We start from the raw sequence: 18,838 nt of genomic DNA, 5'->3' as shown, positions 1-18,838 counted from the left end.
CTTGCCCTGCTCACACAGGGGCTGTGGCCCAGAGGCCACAGGTGTGTGGGATCTATGGTGTACACAGCTCCTTGCACTGTGTACACCTTTGCTGTCACACCAGGGCAGAGGAATGGGGCTGCCCCAGGCCAGGGAATCATCCTGCTGATGGTTGTCCCCATGCTCTGTTGATACATTTGTGTTCAGCCTGACCCCACTGCCCTTCACAGCTAGGAAGTGTCTCTGGGAGATTGACATGAGAGCTGCTGGGGACTCTTCTGCAAAGGAACTGAAATGCACAATGAAACTGGGGCCACCTGTCGTGGTGCTTTATACACTTGCCTGAAGCAGTGGACCGGAATTAGACACTGCCCTTCACAGCTGCCTGCTGAGCTTATATTCCAGCCTTCAACAAGAAGCTCCCTGGAAACTCTTCAATCATGGAACCATCTAACATGGATCTCTATCAGGTTGGCAGAGCCCAGCTCTATCCCTCTCCTGAGTGTGTGTTGGAGATGGTGTTTGCTAGCTGGCCTTCCAAACAGCCACATGCCAGGGCCAAAAAACTTGGACGTGAGCTGAAAGCAGGAGCTAACCCTGCTGTGACACTGTCTAGTGAAGCAGTAGTGACAGCTCATGACAAATGACTTGAGGCTTCTTCATGGCAGAAATGCCTTTAGCATGACCCTCTCTCCTGATCATGGAGTTCCTGGTGCACTTTTCTATCACCCGGTGAAGCCAGTACAGGGAACCAGAGAAAATGGTTAATAGAAGGTGTGATTTGTTAGCAGAAGTGATGAAAGACTTGTCACCTCTTTAATTTGCATACATATCATGATGGTGGAAAAGGTGTGGGTGGGTGAGGGCTCTTCCTATGGTCATGCATCTGATTGTAATCTTTCACCAATTATTTCCAGACCTTAACTACTTTTGCAGGTCTGAAAGGCTGTGCTGAGTTCCTGGGACTAATTTGTGTTAGGTGGCCCCACAGCTACTCCATTCTCCTATTACCTTCTATTCTGGGGAGATGGTCAAAGCAGTGCAAAATTGGATGTGAGAGCACTGTGGTGCTCCTGGTGTCTGCTTCACTTCATGTGAGCTTCAGGGAGAACAAGCCAACCACCAGAAAAGTTACTCCAGGCTTGTCAGGTAAGGAAATGCATTCTGATTACTTCCTGAAGCACTAACACGAAATCAATAGGGTCTCACTCTGAAAGGGTCTCATAGATGGGACTACTGAGTTTCCCATTGGAGTGCTGGGTAAGAATGACTCCTTCCTGTGCCAAACTTAAACCCCACCTTTTTTCCCTTGCTGAGGAAAAATAGTAGTACCTCTCACCTTTAGTATGAGGATTTCAGGACGCTTTCTTATAAAACACAAATTAATCATACCAATACTCCCACTGTACAAAGAGTATATTATCTCCTCCTTCTTTCACACAGATACAAACATTGAGATAAATGACTTGCCTGTCTCCCTTTCAGAGCTGGCTACAGAACCTGTGAGATAAAAGTTCAATCCAGTCTTTTAACTGAGAGGTTTTGCTGTAACCAGTTAACCTTGTACTTGCTGATATTTCACACACTTCTTTTTCTTGATATCCTGTCCCCATGCAGGGAGCAAGAAACCCATCCAGATTTATGGTGAAAGTATCACCTGTGAGCAGAGAGCAGCAATAGGTTTAGGACTCCTTTCTGGTTTTGTGTATCCCAAAGGCGGTGCTAGGCACAAGCAGTGGGTAGGTCATAGGAGATGTCTGTTTTGCTGGGGAGAGTGAGGTTCCAGGGCAGGCATGACATTGTCCGGCTGTGGGAAGAGCACAAAGAAGTCAGGCTGGACATCAGCAGGTGGAGGTTGCTATCCTAACACAGAACCAAGCAAGGTGCTGGTGGACCTGGTTCTGCTTTGCAAGGGTACAGTGAACAGGGTGCTGTGCCCTGGCTGGGATAAATTGGCTGGAAGGGTACATATGTGGTTGTGTCCTTCACCTTTCCACCGCCCCCTCCTAGCAGCAACCATTGTTGCTCTGAGTGCTTCCAGTTTAGTGATGGGAGCACAGTTTAAAGCAACTCTACAGCTTTCTACCTCTGTCAGAGCCAAGTGCAGTGCTCCCAGGGGTGCAGGTTAGCACATCTTTAAGGCAATATGCCTTGCTGTCCCATTCATAAGTGATAAAAGCCATGTATCTGCACATCCATCCCAACTTTGGGGTGCAAAACATGCTAGTAAGGAATAGTCCTTATACTAAAGGAAGTGCCTGGTATTTACATAGGAATGCTTTTTTTCCCCTGGCCCTACTGGATGTATTTTTACTGTTGAGAGCTTGAGGCTCCTTACTGCCCATCAAAACAGAATTTGAATGTGAGCCCAGTTTGCCTTCTGGTTTTCCATGCTTTGAAGTACCCACTACCTTGCTTCAGCCTGGAGTCAGCATCTCAGAAGCAATGTGCACAGAGTTTAATTTGTCAGTATAGACCCAGCTATTTTGTCCTGCCTGCAAGAACTTTGGACCTGCAAAATGCCTGGCAAGAATATTGTATTATGGAGAAGGACTTGGCTGCATTTACTCCAGAAAAGGTAACTGTAGCTGAAGGCATATACTCTACAATGTCTGGCATAGAAGATGCCAAAACAGTTGTCTATAGCCTTAGGGCTTTTAAACCTTCCTGTATAAGAAGCAGAAATATATTACTGGTCTTCTGTTGTCTCATCCTGAAAAATGTTCACCTGTCATGTTTCAGATGGGGGCCCATTTTAGACAGAGGAAGATGGAGAGGGCAAGGAAGGACAAAAGGAATAAATTCTAGTTAGTACCAGCTTTTGCCATGGTTTGTGACTTAAGTAGCTTCAAGGTGATGTGAGTTGCAGCCATTTTCCTTCCATGGCACAATGCTTTTATCCTGGGGGAAGAATTTTAGAAAACTAGAAAACTAGCTTGGTAGCTTTTCTCTTTCACAGACAGAAAACGAGTTACATAGGGACACAGAGGTGAGAAACCTCTTTACTTGTTTATCCAAAAGGGAGAAAGAATGCATTGTTTCAAACCACAAGCTGAATCCATAGGCTTAGTGTATCCCCGTAAGATATTCCTCTGACTCACCTACTATTGAGAGGCAGCGGCGCCACACAGAACTTGCCAACAATGGATGGCTCATCCCTTCTCCAAATCCGGTTTTTTGGGATATACTTCAGTGTCACGCTGTTTATTTGGCAGAGGGGAACTTGGTGGGCTAGCAGCCGTTTGCCCATGTCCTGGTGCGTAGGTCTGCAAGGCAGGGTGAGAGATGTGAGGGAGAATGTTCAATCAACCTGCAGATGCAAGCCATGTGCAGATCCATGGAAACACTGGAGGAACCTGCAGTATTATTGTGAAGCACTGACATAATAAAATGGAGTGAGAAGACTCATCTGTCAAAACAGGGCATTGCATGAGCATCTTACTGGCTGTCTCTCCATGTTTTATCTTTGTAGCCAGGAATATTTCTGTATAAATATCCTTCCTTACATCACACAATTACAACCACTCTTCTAGCTGTTGCATGTAGATTGAAACATTGCTCAGCTTGCTACAGAGAGGTAAGTGCTACATAGATCAACATCCATGAAATTGTGAATGGCATGGATAGTGGCCAGTTATTCACCATTTCTTCCAATACACGAACTAAGGGTCATCAAAGAAAGCTAAGAAGTGGCAGGCTCAAAAAGATTGCACACAGCAGAGTACAATTTCAGCTGTTGAAATCCTTGCTGTAGGATGTTATGAATGCCAGAAAGTTTACGTGGCTGTACAAGTCATGGGAGGGGGACTGGACAAGTTTGTGGAAGACAAAAGCTAGTAACGATAAAGATCTCACCTTTTGCTCTGAAAGTCCCTGAGATGTAGCTAGACAACAGGAAACTTTGGGGAAGTATTGCCACCTGCTTACACTGACATTTTTTATACTCTTCTCTAGGTATTTGCTTTTGATCATGTTGAAGGTGGGATGCTAGGTAGAGGGACCATTGTCTGTCCCTATGCTCTTACCGAGGTAATGTGAACTGAGCAGTGACAGAGGCTTGGTGAACAGGCAATGATCAGACCCCAGTTGGTCATGTGTTACAGAAGTGTGCTGCCCAGACATTTTAAGTCCTTCTGTGGAGTCCATCCAATGGGACCTCTGAGAGCCTGGAGATAACTGATTTCCCTGTGCTCATGAAGAATATGTGTGTAGCTGACTTGGCGCGATCCCAGAAGCACCTGGGTGACTGCCTGATGGTAGAGAAAGGGGAGAGATGACGAAAGGGTCAGGAAGAGCCTACAATTCTGCTACTCAAAGTAGCTCCCGGGAGCGGGCTGACAGCTGCACTCACAGCATCCTCCAGCCAACCCACACCAGTTTATCCACTCCCTCCCTTAGACTGCAGTAGTAGTTGCTGCAGGTTTTGTGTGTCTGACTGTGTCTGCCTTGAAGCTGCTTAAAATAGGAAGCATCACAAAATTGTGGTTATAAAAGTGAAAAATGGATAGCAAATGGATAGCAAAAGGAGGCCATCTCTCTACTGCGTACTATCCATGGGCAGGACCCAGCCCTGCCCTAGGACAGAAGAACACAGTACAGCTGAGCAAGTTGAAGAAGTCACTCTCAGGACTGACACTTGGTCCAACCCTGCAAAACCTTTGGATGGATGTAGGAGTCTGGCTGGCTTCAGAGGTATGTTTTCTTGGATATAGGGGATAATGTCATATGATGTGTAAGAAAATAGCAAATGCAGTTGGGAAGTGTTCTGTGTTACAAGCTCCTTACTCATCAGCCCTGTGTCAGCTATTGAAGCTTGAGGACATGTCTCTTGGGGCACTTTGAGCAATGTGTGGGGTAATAGCATCCTGAGGAGTGAGATTGGAATTGATATTTGGGAGAGGAGAAGAGCAATGTGAGGAAAGTCACAACCATGGGAGTTGTTGAAGATTTGAGACGAGCTGTAAGTCTCTCTGCACTTCTAGGAAACAGCAGGATGATACACATGTCAGATTATCTCAAATAAGTCAGTGATCGATCAGCGTCTGAACTGCAGTGTGAGGATCTATGTTTAGATGCCCATTTGATACTCTGAGCTTGACTGCACTGGAAGGCTGAGCTTTGCCTAGAGTGGGGAAGTTTGCCCTTTGCTACTAGTGGGAATTAAAAGGGATATCTTCAATTTTATACTCTCAAATCGGCAGGTTTATTGATGTAAGCAAATTTTTCAGTTTAGCCATGTGCTGCTTTGGAAGGCATTTAAATGAACCACAGCTACTCTTCCCCCAGGGTTTCTCTGGATAGGATACCCTCCTATAACTCTGCTGCCTCATTAAAACCGGAGGGTACAGCAAAGCCTCGGGATTGCCTGCCTGGCTCACTTCCTCGGGCAGCCTTTCCCTCCAGCGCTCCCATGCCTCCTGCTGGACACACATACCAAACCCTGTGTCTGATAACTGCAGAAGTGCTGTACGGATCCTGACCTAACCTAGGTGTTACTATTTCCTCCCTCCTGCATCTGTGGAAAAGGCAGATTTGGCTTCCAAGCAGGGAGGAGTTGAACAGACTGAGCTCCACCAAGGTGGAGTACAAACTCCATATTGCAGTGCCTGAATGGAAATGTGTGACTAAGCTCACACTGGAGAGTACCCTAGAGCGTTGCTTCTCCTTCCCCGTTTCTCATCCCTCCCTCCTGGTGCTCCAGGACTGATGCTGGGGCAATTAGCTTCAGGTCACGATGTTTTGGCTAGCAGTAAGGACTGTGTGGGAGTCCAGCATTGGAACCCCTCTTATCCCAGGAGAGATGGCTGGGGCTCTTTAACAGGCTGCTTTCCTGCTTCCTGAGGCAGCCAGCAGCAAGTGTCAGCTGCATTGTGGTTCCCAGTCCACAGTAGTGGGCTAGAAGGTGTAGGAAGAAGTGAAGACGACTTCTAGGGAGTTTCTCTGTGGTGGGGAGAACCCCTTGTGGTAAGAGCTGCGGAACAGGAGTCTGGTCCTTTAATTCAGATACAGTTTGGAGAAGGATGGTGCTTTCAAGAGAGATTTTTCTGCCTACGCAGGTCCCCTGCCCCTGGACTTTTCCCTGCAAGAGGAGCCTGAGAGCATCGCTGCATCACTGCAGAGGCAACAAGCTACTGAAGACATTTCTGCAGAAATGCAGTTTCCACTTTGCAACTTCTGTCCTATCGGGTGTCAAGAGAAATGTCTAAGCCACCAAGTTCATCAACCTGGATGCTCTGGTGGATGGGTCTTGCTGTAGTCCTCTCTGTCAGGCAGAATAGGGTTAATAACTATCTGACAGTGACTGGGGTTAAAATTGGCACCAGGTAAGGGTATGGTGTAGAAAAGGAACCTGCATAGCCACACAGAAGTATACAAATCTGGGGATCCCAGAGTATTCCTACTGCTTTGTGCAGTCAGGGAAGGCGTGGACCTAGTCAAGGTTACTGGGTAACAGTAGCACATGCCTGATTCTTGAGGGCCTTTAAGGTAAATGAGGAGGGTCTCAAGAAGAAAGGTTGTGGTTCATCACTCAGGGAAATATGCTGTTACTGTGCCTTTCCTGGACCAGGATGAATATCCTTACACATGGAGCCGGGAGAAAACAGGCCAGAAAAGCATGCACTGTCACTCACATGGTGATCTTTGCTGTGTCCTTGGTGCTGTTGCTGAAGAAAGTGATCTCAATGCTAGTGACTGTGCTTCTTTTCTTCTGCAAGTGGAACTCAACCAGGCTGTGATAGACTGAGCAAAAAGCAAAGTGAGTGGGAGTGAGGGCAGGTACTATCACTCAGACCTACCCATGCCAAAAGAGGGGCTCTAGCACTCATTCCCTGGCCCCACCAGCAGAAAGAAAGTTAAACAGACATAAGAAGGAATCTAGTCTCTGTGCTATGTGAGGCACAGGGGGCATGTCTGTACAGTCCAGTGTGAACAGACAGGTATTTTCAATCCCCTTTACTTTACTCCTGAAGCCATGTGGCTGTGTTAGCCCAGGGCTGTGCCCACTCTAATAAATCTGTTGAAGGGCTTTATGGGGGAGATGTGCAGGGTTATTGCTCTTCAGCTGTGTCTCTCAGACTCTCTGGGCCACAGCAGCTGATTCTGATGGAGATAGTGTGTTGTAACTACCTGGGCTCCCCAGAGGATCTGCCTTATTTGGTCAACACTCTTCCGACTAATTTTTTTCTCCTTCTACTTACCGCAGAATGGGGCTGAAGGACTGGTCATTAAATAAACTTTCACTTCCTTGGGCAGCTTACTCATGTTGACACCTGCCTGCTCCAGCAGGCCTGTAGGAAGAATTAAAGCCAGTGCAGGAAAAGCCATGAATGACACAGGACAGAAATATAATCTATAAATCCACTCACCCTGCCCAACTCCCCTGTCTTGGGGAACGGATCCCTTTTTCATACCAGTGTAAATCAGAGCAAGTACAAGATTGTGGTGTCTGTTTGACAGATTTCCGCAGAAAACCTATTCTGTCTACCCCTGTAATCAGCACCGGAGAATCTCTTGGTGGCTTTTTTTCATTCTTCTGCTAACAAACTGTGCTATCAGTTGCATCTGTGCAAAATTAGCAGGACTAAAGACTACCAAGCCAGGAAACTTAGTGCAGATGTAAATGACAGTGCAAACACAAGGTGTGGGGAAATTTAATTTCTTGGTCAAGTGAGAAGACCACCATAACTTGAGGCCTGCACCACTGGTTAGCCGGCAGTATCGCTTGGTGAGGTGGGGAAGGGGTGGCTGATATGAGGGAATTTATGCCAAAAGAGGCCTCTCTTTGTGTTCCTCTGGTACCATGCTGCAAATAGCACCAGAGGACACTTTCTGCCCTCATTCCACAGTCCAGTTTCAGAAGCCTAAAAGAGGCATCTATTACCTTCTCCCAGTCCAGGGAGCTCATCTTTGGGGTAACCGTGGCAGAAATTTATGAAAAGGAGGTGACTCAGCAACAAGTGGTGCAGAAGAATGAGACTTCAGGCTTGAGCTAAAATTTCCAGTTGCTTCTCTAAACAAGACATTTTTTTGAGGTAATTGCCCACTTATTAGGCAGGTGATTCTGGAAACTCTTTTTCAACTCATCTGTGGGGCCTATGAAATATGAACTTTTATAATGTCTCTATAGAAGCCTGAAAATGAAACAGCTTCTCACTCTTTCCAAAGAGATCTAAAGCAAATCGTGCTCAGAGAATCTGAACTGCATACTGTGCTCTGCACTGATACCCATCAGGAATGCATTGTCATCTGCTCCAAGAAAGTCTCATGCTATTACTGTACCTATTCTGGGACAGGAGGACAGGAAGCGTTCTGCACAGTCCAGGCAATGACCATTTAAAAACTCTTGATGACTTGCACAGGGAAACCCCACGATTGGACAGGAATGTTTCAAAGCGCTGATATAGAGATGTACAGCCCGCATGTGATCACAGATCAGGTAGTTATAGCCTGCAAGGAAAACTTCAATCAGAGAGAAGCAGCCATGAGCCTTTCTGATGGCTTCAGTCTTTTTGCACATTCCCAAGGAACTGTAGTGATCCCTTTCCATTAATAAAATTTTGCAGAGCATCTCTGTGACTACAAGCCCAGATCCCACTACAAGAGAAGTTATGCAGGAAGTTAGAAATGCATCTCCCAGATTAACAGAGTCCCTCCAAAGAGGAGGACCACAGGGCTGCCATGTCTCCATCAGTGTACCATCGATGAGGTCCCAAGCTCTCTGCAAAGCAGTAAAGTAGCTTTGATTCCCACCTGCACTGGAACCCCAGCTATGGGAAGTGAGGTACCATAAATGTCCCATGTAACCTGACCCTCAATGCAGCTGACTCATACAGAACATATTTGAATGTTGAATGAATCCACACCATTTACTACGTAATGTCCTATTCTCTAGAAGGAGAGGGCAGTAATTGTACAAGCTGTCTAAGAATTGACACAGCTTGCAGCATGAAAACAAAAAGAAGCTTTTTCTAGTGGTACCTAACAGCCTTTCTAACAAAAGTGTCATCTCTACTGATGCCAGGGTTTTGGCTTAGAGAGGTGTCACTAAAATCACATCTCTTTACAGGGGTGCTGCCAAGATGCTTGATCTGTATGTGATTTTAATTTCAGCTGCTTCTTGTACTGCTGAGAAGAGATGTGGGCCATGAATACGTTTCTCTCGCTTTGCTGTCTGCCGTGGCTGTAGCAGGAGCTGCTTGCCAAACAGCATTTTCACAGTGTGCTAAATGGCCTTTTGCTTGGCCAGAGAACGTTCTCACCTGCAGAGATGAATCGGGGGCATCCTGGCTGATCTTTGCCTCCATTGACAAAATAATCGATGTGGCCTACAGGAATCCGGATCCCGAAATCTGAAAGGAGGTGAAATGCCACTTCATTCTCAGACTTGGCTCTTCTGTAGGCTTTACCCTACATGTTTATGACAGGTCCCAATAACTGGTTGAACATTAGTAGTGCTGGAGCCAGCTCCAGTGCTGGAGACATCAAGGCCAGATTTCCTGCTTCTGCATTCCTACATTGCGCAGGTTTGCTGCATGGAGCAGAGAGTGCTCCAGCCCCTGCCATTAAAGTGACTGGGAACAGTGGCTTAACCACCACCTCAGCAACTCTGGTTCTTGATTCTACATAAAGGAGAACAAAGCTGACCACAGCCTTAATGTGGGATTATGAAGCATAATTGAGAGTTATGTTGATAAAGGTTTCCCTGATCCCCAGACAAAAGGTGCAACTAAAAGACACCACATTATTCTTCAGCACAGGTTCTGCCTACGAAGACCTTAAGTGCTTTAGAGGAGTTACTTTGCTGTTGCACCAGCTGCTGGTTTGGCTCTGTTACTTTCTGATAAGCACTCTCCATGGCACCTCTTTTACATCAGGTGGGAAAAGGCAGAGTAAGACTAGACATATAAATTCCTTCAGGGGGTAGAAGTCATGCCAAACCAGTTCTGCATAAACTGACTCTGCTGTAGCAATATCCGCTTGTCTGTTGCTTGAAGTGCTCTGGGGTATAAATTCATCTTAAGCCTATCTAAACAAGAAACTTCCTCATAGTGAACCTGAACTCATGGTAGTCTGGCAAAAAAGGGACAATGACCTACAGACTCCTTAGCACTAATGATGTCAGGAGGAACAGAAGCCCAGGCCGAAGAAGATGGAAGCCAGCTTACTGTCAGCATCGGTATGAATGGCTTCCACAAAGAGGGCATCCCCAGGATCCAGGCGTTCCTCGGGGCTGGCTCTGGTGTACTTAGGGCCTGCAGGATCCAGGGCTGTAACAAAATCAAACATCTCAACAACAAGTACTCTTCAGCCCCCTCTTTCTTATTTCTGGACCAGTTATTTTATCCAAAATGTTAAAGATGTTGCTAGGCAGCAGTAATAAATTATTCCCAGGTCACACTAATTACCGAATCATATACTATTAAGGGGTTGGAATGGCCCTTAAAAGATCATTTAATCCCAACTCCCCCATGCTCCAAAATAGTATCTGCCATCTCTAACTTCCATTGCAGCTTCATTGCCTTGTCATGCAGTATTCCACACCCCTTTAGCAGTGTTGTACCAAAAGTTTCTAAGCTGTAAAGCCAGGACTGAGCTTCAAATACCTCTGTCAGAGTGAGTGCATGGTGTCTTTTTGATTTTTGGTGAAAGAGAATCAAACTTTTAATACCTTCCTAATTGTAATGTCATCTGTATTAGCACTACAGTCTGAGAAATGTCACTGAAGATCAGCAGTTAGGTGATGAATTCAGCACCCCAGGCATTAGCCAACCTAAGCACTACCAAAGTTTCATACTATCAAAGAATTTTAAAACAGAGGCTTCTGAGCCCTCTCCCCACAAATAAAATTGAGTCTTTAGCAATCATCTACATTTTAGCCTAAAACTTGCTCCTAGAGCAACTTCTAGGGATTCAAAGGAATACAGTTAAAATTATCCTTGGCAATACCAAGGAACAGGTTAAAGGTAATTTTTTCTAAAGTTTATCCTATTCACTTTTTATGGAAAAGTAACCTCACAAGATTTTTTTTTGCCTCCCCAGGCAACAACAGTTCAAGAAGCAGCTCTGCTCCACATGCCACTTAGCCTCAGAACTGGTTGGTTTCACTGCTTTGACTCAGTCCCCTTAATTCTCTATGGAGAAGGCAATATCAACAATACCCAAACTGACGTCTCTGTTTTTGAAGGCAGAGGGAAGGAGGAAAAGGAAAAGAAGGAAAAAAGATTATTTCCTGTTCTTTCTATAATAATAGCTAACAATGGATCTTTAATGTTCTTTAATCTTGATAAGCTGAGAGGTTCCCCACCCATTTCTACAGAACAAGTTGCACTTAAAAGCTTTCAAAGATACTGAAAAATGTTATTTGGTATAGCCTAAATTTCTTCCCAAAGAGGTAGAAATGCCTAATATGAGCACCAGTCAATTCCAACAGAGCTTCGGGGTAAGCACCTTTCTATTCTCTATTCTCCATCCCTACCTCCTCCAAGCACATGCACGAACTCCATTGAGATGTACATCCTCAGCAGCTAAGAAAACTATTCACTGAAGCTAAAGAGTATGCAAACAAATTCCTTCAGGCTTTTTCATTTCCTCTGCAAGTATTGAAACAAATTGCTCTTTTCTGAGTGCTTGCTTTTGGATAAGGGCTGTTCATTCCAGCTCCTACACCATTTGCTTTCTTGCACACAGAGATATCCACTAGAACAGGCATGGGTTAAGGAAACTCACTTCACAAAAATAAAGTGTGTGCTCTAATCCCCAAGACTTGCTCTGGTTTTGCTCCACACAGCATTTCTTACGTGACTGAAAACACATCAGCAAATTGTGGCTCTGGGATCACATTCCTCTGTGAGTGTATGCATGTGTATGAAGAGGCAGGAGATGAGATCACACATATCTTGGATCTAATCCCACCTATCTTCAGGCTCTTAAATCTGAATTGGAATCTGCAATGCTCAGTGTGCCTGTGAAATCATAGCACAAACAGAAATGAGGAAAAGGGATTGTATTCTAGTAGAGTTAAAAATTTAAAGGAATAAATAAATTTACAGAGCTTTTATTACATTAGACAACATAAAGGGAAAAAGTCCTTAACTTTGAAGTTAATTACCGTGGTTTCGTGGGAATGTGTCTGCTTCTGCTCATCTGAAGATGTTGCTGATCATAAAATCCTGATGCAGGACAGTGGCTACTCCAATTTCCTCCTAATGTAAACTTTGATTCACAGCTTAAAAAAGGGCCCAACACGAAACTCAATTCCTCTTAAGAAATGCCTGTATTTCATACAGTGTGGGTAGTTATGACACGTAAAGGCTGAGCCAACATTTCCTTGGACTGCCCTGCCAAGTGTGCAGTGAGATCCTTCTTGAGGATACCTCTGTGAGACAGACTAGCAAGGGCTGAGGCAGACTGGGAGCCGTGGTCACACTACTGCAGACTTTATGTCTTCTCCTTCTTGGTGGCATTTTCCCTCCTATACAAATGAATCTCTGTCCTTGGGGATTCCCAGAATTTAACAAAACCCTAGGTAACCCGATATGACTTACAAGGCAGCCACGCTTTGAGAAGGAGGGAGGGGTGGTGGTGATGGTGTGTGGACTAGAGACCTTTCAAGGTCACTTCTTACCTAAATAATTCTGTGAGTCTATTCATGCTCTATAACTAAAGGCTGACAAGGCCCTGAGTGGATCAAAAACACTAAATGGCAGGATCGGCCTATAACCATCTTGCTCTGTAATTTCCCCACTTCAACCTCTTCCTCACACCCAGGAGTCTGGCTCTCTGTGTTTAAGGTCAGCTCTGACTTGGTACAGCTGTGTGGCCTTAGACCAGCCTACTGTAAAAACAGCTGACTTGTGGGAGAGAACAGCAAGAGGCCTCATCTGAGTCCTCCCAACATTGGCTCAGGCTCTTGACTGTGTTCCTTGGCTGAGCTGTGTTGTAGAGATGCCATGCCCAGCCCTGTGTCCTGCTGGTCCTGCTTTTATCCTGCTGACTTGACTTCCCAGCTTGACCTTGGGCTTGTCTTATCACTACAAACTTGCCTAGTGATCACTGGACTGTGGATGGCCCTGGCTTCTGTCACTGGACCTGCTCGGCTCTTCTTGCCTGGACAGGGTAGGACTGTGTCCCTTAGCAGTGAGGCCACTGCCACTGCCTACCTTGCTGTCCCCTTGGCTCTCAGCTCACATTTGCCTGCAGAACGGCTCACTCTTGCTGCTTCCCCCACAATGAATTGCAGTGTGGGCTTTAATTTTAAGAATCATACAGGTATACATGCTATAATTTGGAAGCAAGGCATGTGGGTGCTGTGGGTTTTCACTGGTCATGAGACCTCATATTCTTCTAAGCTGGCATCAATTTGAAGAGTGGAGCAGAGTTGGAAGGACCCTTTTGCAAATACATGCATTCTTCTGGCAGCGTGGAGGGGACTGATGACTGGAAAGTCACTGGCAGACTCTTCTGGAGCTGGGAAGAAGCCCATAAGCTCGAATCTAATGAGCCCTTATGTAATTAAAAGACCACTCTGAATGACCCCCCTTCCTCGCTCTTTCATTCTCCCTCTTGAAGAACGTGTGAGGATCCAAGACTCAGTTTTATGATACCTGTTATCCGTCCCAGCTGACCGCCATGGAAGTGCCCCACCAGGCCCCCAACGTGCGCACCAAGGCTTACCCCAATGATGTGGATAGATGTCCTTGAGACCCCCAGGGCCTGCAGATTTACAATAATACAAAGTAATGTTTCTGTAGCAGAAAGGTGAAATACCGTGTCCCGCCCCACACAGCAGCTCTGTAATTCTTCTAATGTAGAATTACTTTTGAGCTGTACAATGGAAAACCATCATCATAGCTAGGCTTCGCGAATGAAGATTTGAGAATGGAAAACCAAATAGGTAAGGGAATGATAAGTATTGCCCTTTCTGTTTTTCAGAGTCTTTCTTTAGGTCCACAGATGCAAACCTAGCCCTAACCAGGTTGGTCAGAATCTCCCATTCATAAGTACACAGCCTGTAGCTTCTCTTCCCACAGTTTCCTTCAGACTGTGCACAACGTGGTGCATAACCAGGACTCCTGTGCTATGCAGTCTGGGTTAGCAGTGCAAACGTTTCATGGAGAGTTTATGCATAGCTGGTTAACACAAAGATTTATCACCCTCACTGCAGAACTGTTGTTCAGCCGTGCTGTGCAGGAACAAACCGGGTGGGGCACATCTGGGTATTTCCAGCTACTGGGGGGTATATCTGAAGCCCAAAGCAAATATAATACAGCCTCAAATCTCATTCCCTCCAGCTTTCTGGACAAAATTTCTGAGCAGAAGACTGCCTAGTGAAGTCTGGATCTGAGAAAACCCAAGGCATGCTTTAGGTTTGTCTTGGGCTGGAGAGGCAGCTGACAACTGGGATTTTTTCCAGCAAATGTCAAAACTCAAGAGAAAGAAGAAAAAGGGTGTTATGCTCAAGCCTGGACTAAGAGAGGGGGAAAAAAGAAGACTCTAGAATAAAAAGCCCACTTGGCCAGCTCCTGGAGACAGCAGACTGGGAGCAGTTCTCTGGATTGTTGGCATGAATTATGTCCTCCGGCCATGAACCCCCACACTGGAAATGCGTAGTAGCCTTACCAGGAGCTTGCTGATGAATTGTGAGATGGAGAGAGCCAGCTGTGTGACATTTTCCACTGCAGAGGGATAGGCTCCCGTAGACCCATAAACCCAGTCTACTGCGATCACGTTCACCCGGCTTGTGTGCAGTATGGCTTGGACAAGCCCTTCAATCCAGGAGGGCTTGGTACCCAAAGCCCTGTGGAAACATCAGAAACAAGGATGTTAGGTGTTTCCAAAGAAGGGCACGTGCCAGTATGTTGTTCACTGGTGCTGGAGCTTCACATGTCTCAGAGAAGGCTGCCAGACAGTTGCTGAAAGTTATTTCTGGTGTTAGACACCCACACCTGGATTTTTTTTTCTTTTTGTGGTGGTGTAATAACACTTTCCAGAATGCACTGATTCAGGAGGTAACCAGATATTTTAATGAATGATATAACATTTGCAGGGCTCAGGCTGAGATCTCAGTCTTGCTGTGGTGCTTAATTCAGCCACCACAGAGCCCACCTGGAGTAAGTGAGCTGACCAGAAACACCTGGATTCTTCTCTGATACCAACTCGCAGGAAGTCCTTGGCCAAATCACTTAGTCTTTCACTGCTATGTTTCCTCATCTCTAGACAGTTAAAAAAAATAATCTATATTCAAGAATTCAAGGCCAACTGAGGAGGCTATGTTCTACCCACTTTTCCTAATACCATCTGGTGAAGTGTGTGGTATGTCACATGGAGGCAACAGCTGGTTTTCTGAGAAGACCCTGCAACATCTGCTGTGGTTTCATCCTGGTCTTTTATGCACTTTCTATTCAGGCATTTGCATTTCAAAACAAATAATGTTATATGGTCACATGTGAGTGAAAAATGGCACAGTAAAATAAGCTTGCAGAATGATGGCAGTTTCAAGAATAGAAGTATAATGTATCTGCCGGGGCTTCTAAGTGGCTCATTAATCCAAGCTGTTGGACATGAACTCCAAGAACACAATTTAAAGGGACAAGAATCTTGAATAAAAGATTTTTTAATTAAAAAGGTTGAAAAAAGGAAATAAGTAGGAAAAGGTAAAGAAAAAGAGAGTGAGAGAATGAGAGTGAGACAGTGGGAGAAAATAAGAAAGAGATTGATTCTAATTTCTAACTTTTTTTAGGCTCCAAAAATGTGAAGCACACACAAAATAGGCAACTGATCACAAACTAAAGGACTTTAAGTGGTGTTGTAATGAGGGGTGCCAGCAGCATGTTCCATGCCTTTGGCCCCAGCCCACCAACAGACTCCCAGACAATTCCCAAGTCCAATTTGGGGCTGAGCACCCCAGCCTCTGTTCTTAGCAGGTGTTTCGCATGCAGCCCACTCTGTTGGGAAAACAAAGAAGGTGATACAAACAGGAGAGTTCCATGCCGGCCCCACCCAGTGCTTGGGAACCCCCCAGCAGTGTTTAATTTTCCAGTAAAAACTTAGTCAGAGTGCTCTTCTTTCTCTCACCTGAAGCCATGGATTATGATCTTGGTTTCCAAGCTGCTATTGAAGCTGCCGTTCTTGATGCCATCATCAGCTAAAATCAGCTCTCCACAGCTGGGGCTTGAGGAGGTGAACAGAAGAAACTGGACCTTAAGTTTACTGCCCCGTAGGAAATTTGCTGTCTGGAAGTCAGTGCAGTGATGCCCTGAGAGTCTGTCTGTATTCCCTGCAACAAGAGGGAGTGAGTAGAACATTTAGTCTGTGTTCTGTGTAATGAAAAAAAAACCCTCATTCTAATTAATTAGGAAAATGAAGGTAACAATTTCACCTCTATTGATAAAGATTAAAAAGTTAGAACATAAATTAAAATGAGCCTATTTTGGAAATTTTACCTGACTGACAAGTTGTTTCTTTGTCCCTTAATGGAATTCTGGCACTGGCTGGAGAAGATAACCATGGATCTCATAGTAGCTTTGACTTCTGAGACTTGTTTTACCAAAAGGTGAATAATGTCCTGTTGAGTTTTTTTACCAAATTGGCCACACAGACCAGCTACTAATTACATTTTTGAGGTGGCTATTAGATCTTAAAAAAATGGTTGCCAACAGGTAGGCACCACTGAATGGGGATATTTCTATTCAAATTCTGGTAGGCTTAGTAGAAGGTACAAGTCTAACTGACAGTTGTTTCAAAAATCCAGAAATAAATATGAAAATGCTGACAAAAAAATTGTGTCAATGATAATTTCCAGATTGATTAATTTACTGGATTAAAATGCTTTATGAGAAGGAGAAGGCAGCTGCTGGAAGACACTTTGTTCTAGATGGAAAAAAATCTCAAACCTGTAGCTAGTAAAAATCTGAGCAAATTTAGGCTAGAAAGCAAACATGGAAGTTTAGCAGTATGTATGACTAGCAGTATGTGTATTACTTTATGAAGTGGCCTAGTTACATCCTTCTGCAGTACAATGCATGCACCTTCCCTTTTCTGGACTGGAGGAAGTGAAACAGCCTTGAATCAGCACATACAATAAAGCATTTTATTTTTTTTTAAATCAAACAACCAGGTCTTCCTAATTTCTCTTAGAAGATACTTTACACCAACTAGGCAGAACATGGCCTAAGGTGCAGCACAAAGGGGTGAGATTCAACATTTGGATTCCCCACTGTGGGACAGGTCTATTCCTTACTATTGTTTACTTTGGTCTTCCTGTGTACTGAAGGCAAGGGAGAAAGAGGCATTCTTAGAAACCAGCTTGGAAAAGATGAAAGTCATGAGCCAGTTTAAGTAGCAAAGGCAGGTTTAGTGCAAGCACAAGGTGTGTCAGAACAGTGTAGGATGAGGGGGATCATGAGCAAAGGTAAGGTAGGGGGTGTATTGCAGTGAAGCTGCAGGTGATGTGGGACTGTAGTGGTGATCACAAAAGCAGTTTAATTGACAGTACAATTAAAGAAAGAAATGGAAGCCTGGTGTTTCTTTATTTCCTCCCAGCTACTGCAGATTACACTTGCTAAGCTTTCAAAGCAGGAGATGCCAGTGCTATAGGTCAAATGGTCCCTTTTCTGCTTCCTTATACTTCAGGTAAACCTGGATCATTCTTGTAAATCAGGTTACTGGAATTAAATCACTGAGACTGATTGATTCAAAGCATAGGAGAAGAAAGGACCATTCTTGCATTGCCTGTTCCCTGGCACCTAACAAGGTTATTTCAAGTGCCTCTTGACACACAGGTTGTTTAGGGAGAATTGATTCAGATCCTTCTATGTAAAACCTTCAATCCCTTGCCAGAGAGTCATGTTTTTCTTACCTGCTTGTGCTGAGCTGAGCAGCCAGAGGACAGCAAGAACAACAAGCAGTAGCCTCTTCAGATCCTCAACCATCTTCCTGGTAATTCACAACAAGTACAAGGATTGTACAGGGGAAAAACAGCTATGGTGGGTTGCTTGATCAGCTTGACTCTGTTAATGATCAACCAGCCTGTGATCTTTTGGGAAAAAAGCAAAGGGACAACTACCTCTGCCCTTACTTGACCATAAGCCAAAGTGTGAAGCAGAGGTTTCGCTGACATTTGGTTAAAAAGGATGCTGACACTCCTTTCCTTCTTACATCTCCTTCCTTGAGGCAAAATTCCTCCTTCAGGAATTAGCTAGTGAAACCAGTCCGAGCAAGTGATAGAGTTACAGTGCTTTGTCAGACTTTTCTGCCAAATTCTGACTAGGGACGCTGGTTTTTCAGACGGCTTTGCGGTCAGTCCATGCCAGGAAGATTCATACTAGCCTTGCATCTGTGTTTTTTCCTTTTGCATTGCTGTCTCTCTGCTGTATTTCTACTTTTGGTCACATACCCATAACAGTCAAAAGAAGGCAAAGCAGTGGACTACTTCTGAAAAGTGAGGGGGAAGATGGTCTAAAATGTCACTGGTGGCCATATTGCCATAATAAGCCCAGACTGTACATTTCTTAGGGCAGGGACAACCTTCACTTTTCCTTTGGTTTGCGTTTCAGGTACTAAAGGAAATAAAAAGATGACCTCAGTAATGCACCAGTATCATAAACGTGCACACTTTAAAAAGACCTTTGAATAATAAACTTTACTGCTTTGATGTATACAGATGGAGAAGCATAAGTTCACAACCAAACATGTAACCAGGAGTCCGTCACATGACACTCATGATATGGTGTTACCATCTCCCTGGCTGTGAAGGATTTTCAGGTAAGGACACACCTGTTTCTTAAGTCTCATCAGTGTGTGTTGGTCCATCTTGCTGAACAAGGCAGTTTTGCCCCTGATTGTGTTAAATGGCAGGAGG

At 44.8% G+C, this 18,838-nt stretch overlaps 1 protein-coding gene across 3 annotated transcripts; it reads right to left on the bottom strand.

Moving 5' to 3' along the window:
- Positions 1 to 1,345: 1,345 nt before the first annotated feature.
- PLA1A (phospholipase A1 member A) lies at positions 1,346 to 18,002 on the bottom strand. Of its 3 annotated transcripts, none has more exons than XM_027681227.1 (11): positions 17,837 to 18,001; positions 16,054 to 16,255; positions 14,599 to 14,776; positions 13,584 to 13,692; positions 10,146 to 10,247; positions 9,240 to 9,329; positions 8,260 to 8,439; positions 7,179 to 7,268; positions 6,612 to 6,720; positions 3,081 to 3,245; positions 1,351 to 1,786 (listed from the first exon to the last, which is right to left on the bottom strand). In XM_027681227.1, exons 1-11 carry the CDS (start codon positions 17,907 to 17,909, stop codon positions 1,702 to 1,704), a joined length of 1,383 nt encoding a protein of 460 aa, XP_027537028.1. In that variant the 5' UTR covers positions 17,910 to 18,001; the 3' UTR covers positions 1,351 to 1,701. The 3 variants fall into 3 exon arrangements, with proteins under 3 accessions (XP_027537030.1, XP_027537028.1, XP_027537029.1); XM_027681228.1 differs by having other exon boundaries at positions 8,260 to 8,427; XM_027681229.1 differs by lacking the exon at positions 3,081 to 3,245 and having other exon boundaries at positions 1,346 to 1,786; positions 17,837 to 18,002.
- Between the last annotated feature and the right edge of the window lie 836 nt (positions 18,003 to 18,838).

The sequence above is a fragment of the Neopelma chrysocephalum genome, unplaced genomic scaffold, assembly GCF_003984885.1.
Source record: "Neopelma chrysocephalum unplaced genomic scaffold, ASM398488v2 Primary Assembly neopelma1_60, whole genome shotgun sequence".
Lineage (NCBI taxonomy): Eukaryota > Metazoa > Chordata > Aves > Passeriformes > Pipridae > Neopelma > Neopelma chrysocephalum.
The sequence above is the reverse complement of the archived record's forward strand: the minus strand, read 5'-3'. Positions and strand labels throughout refer to the sequence as shown.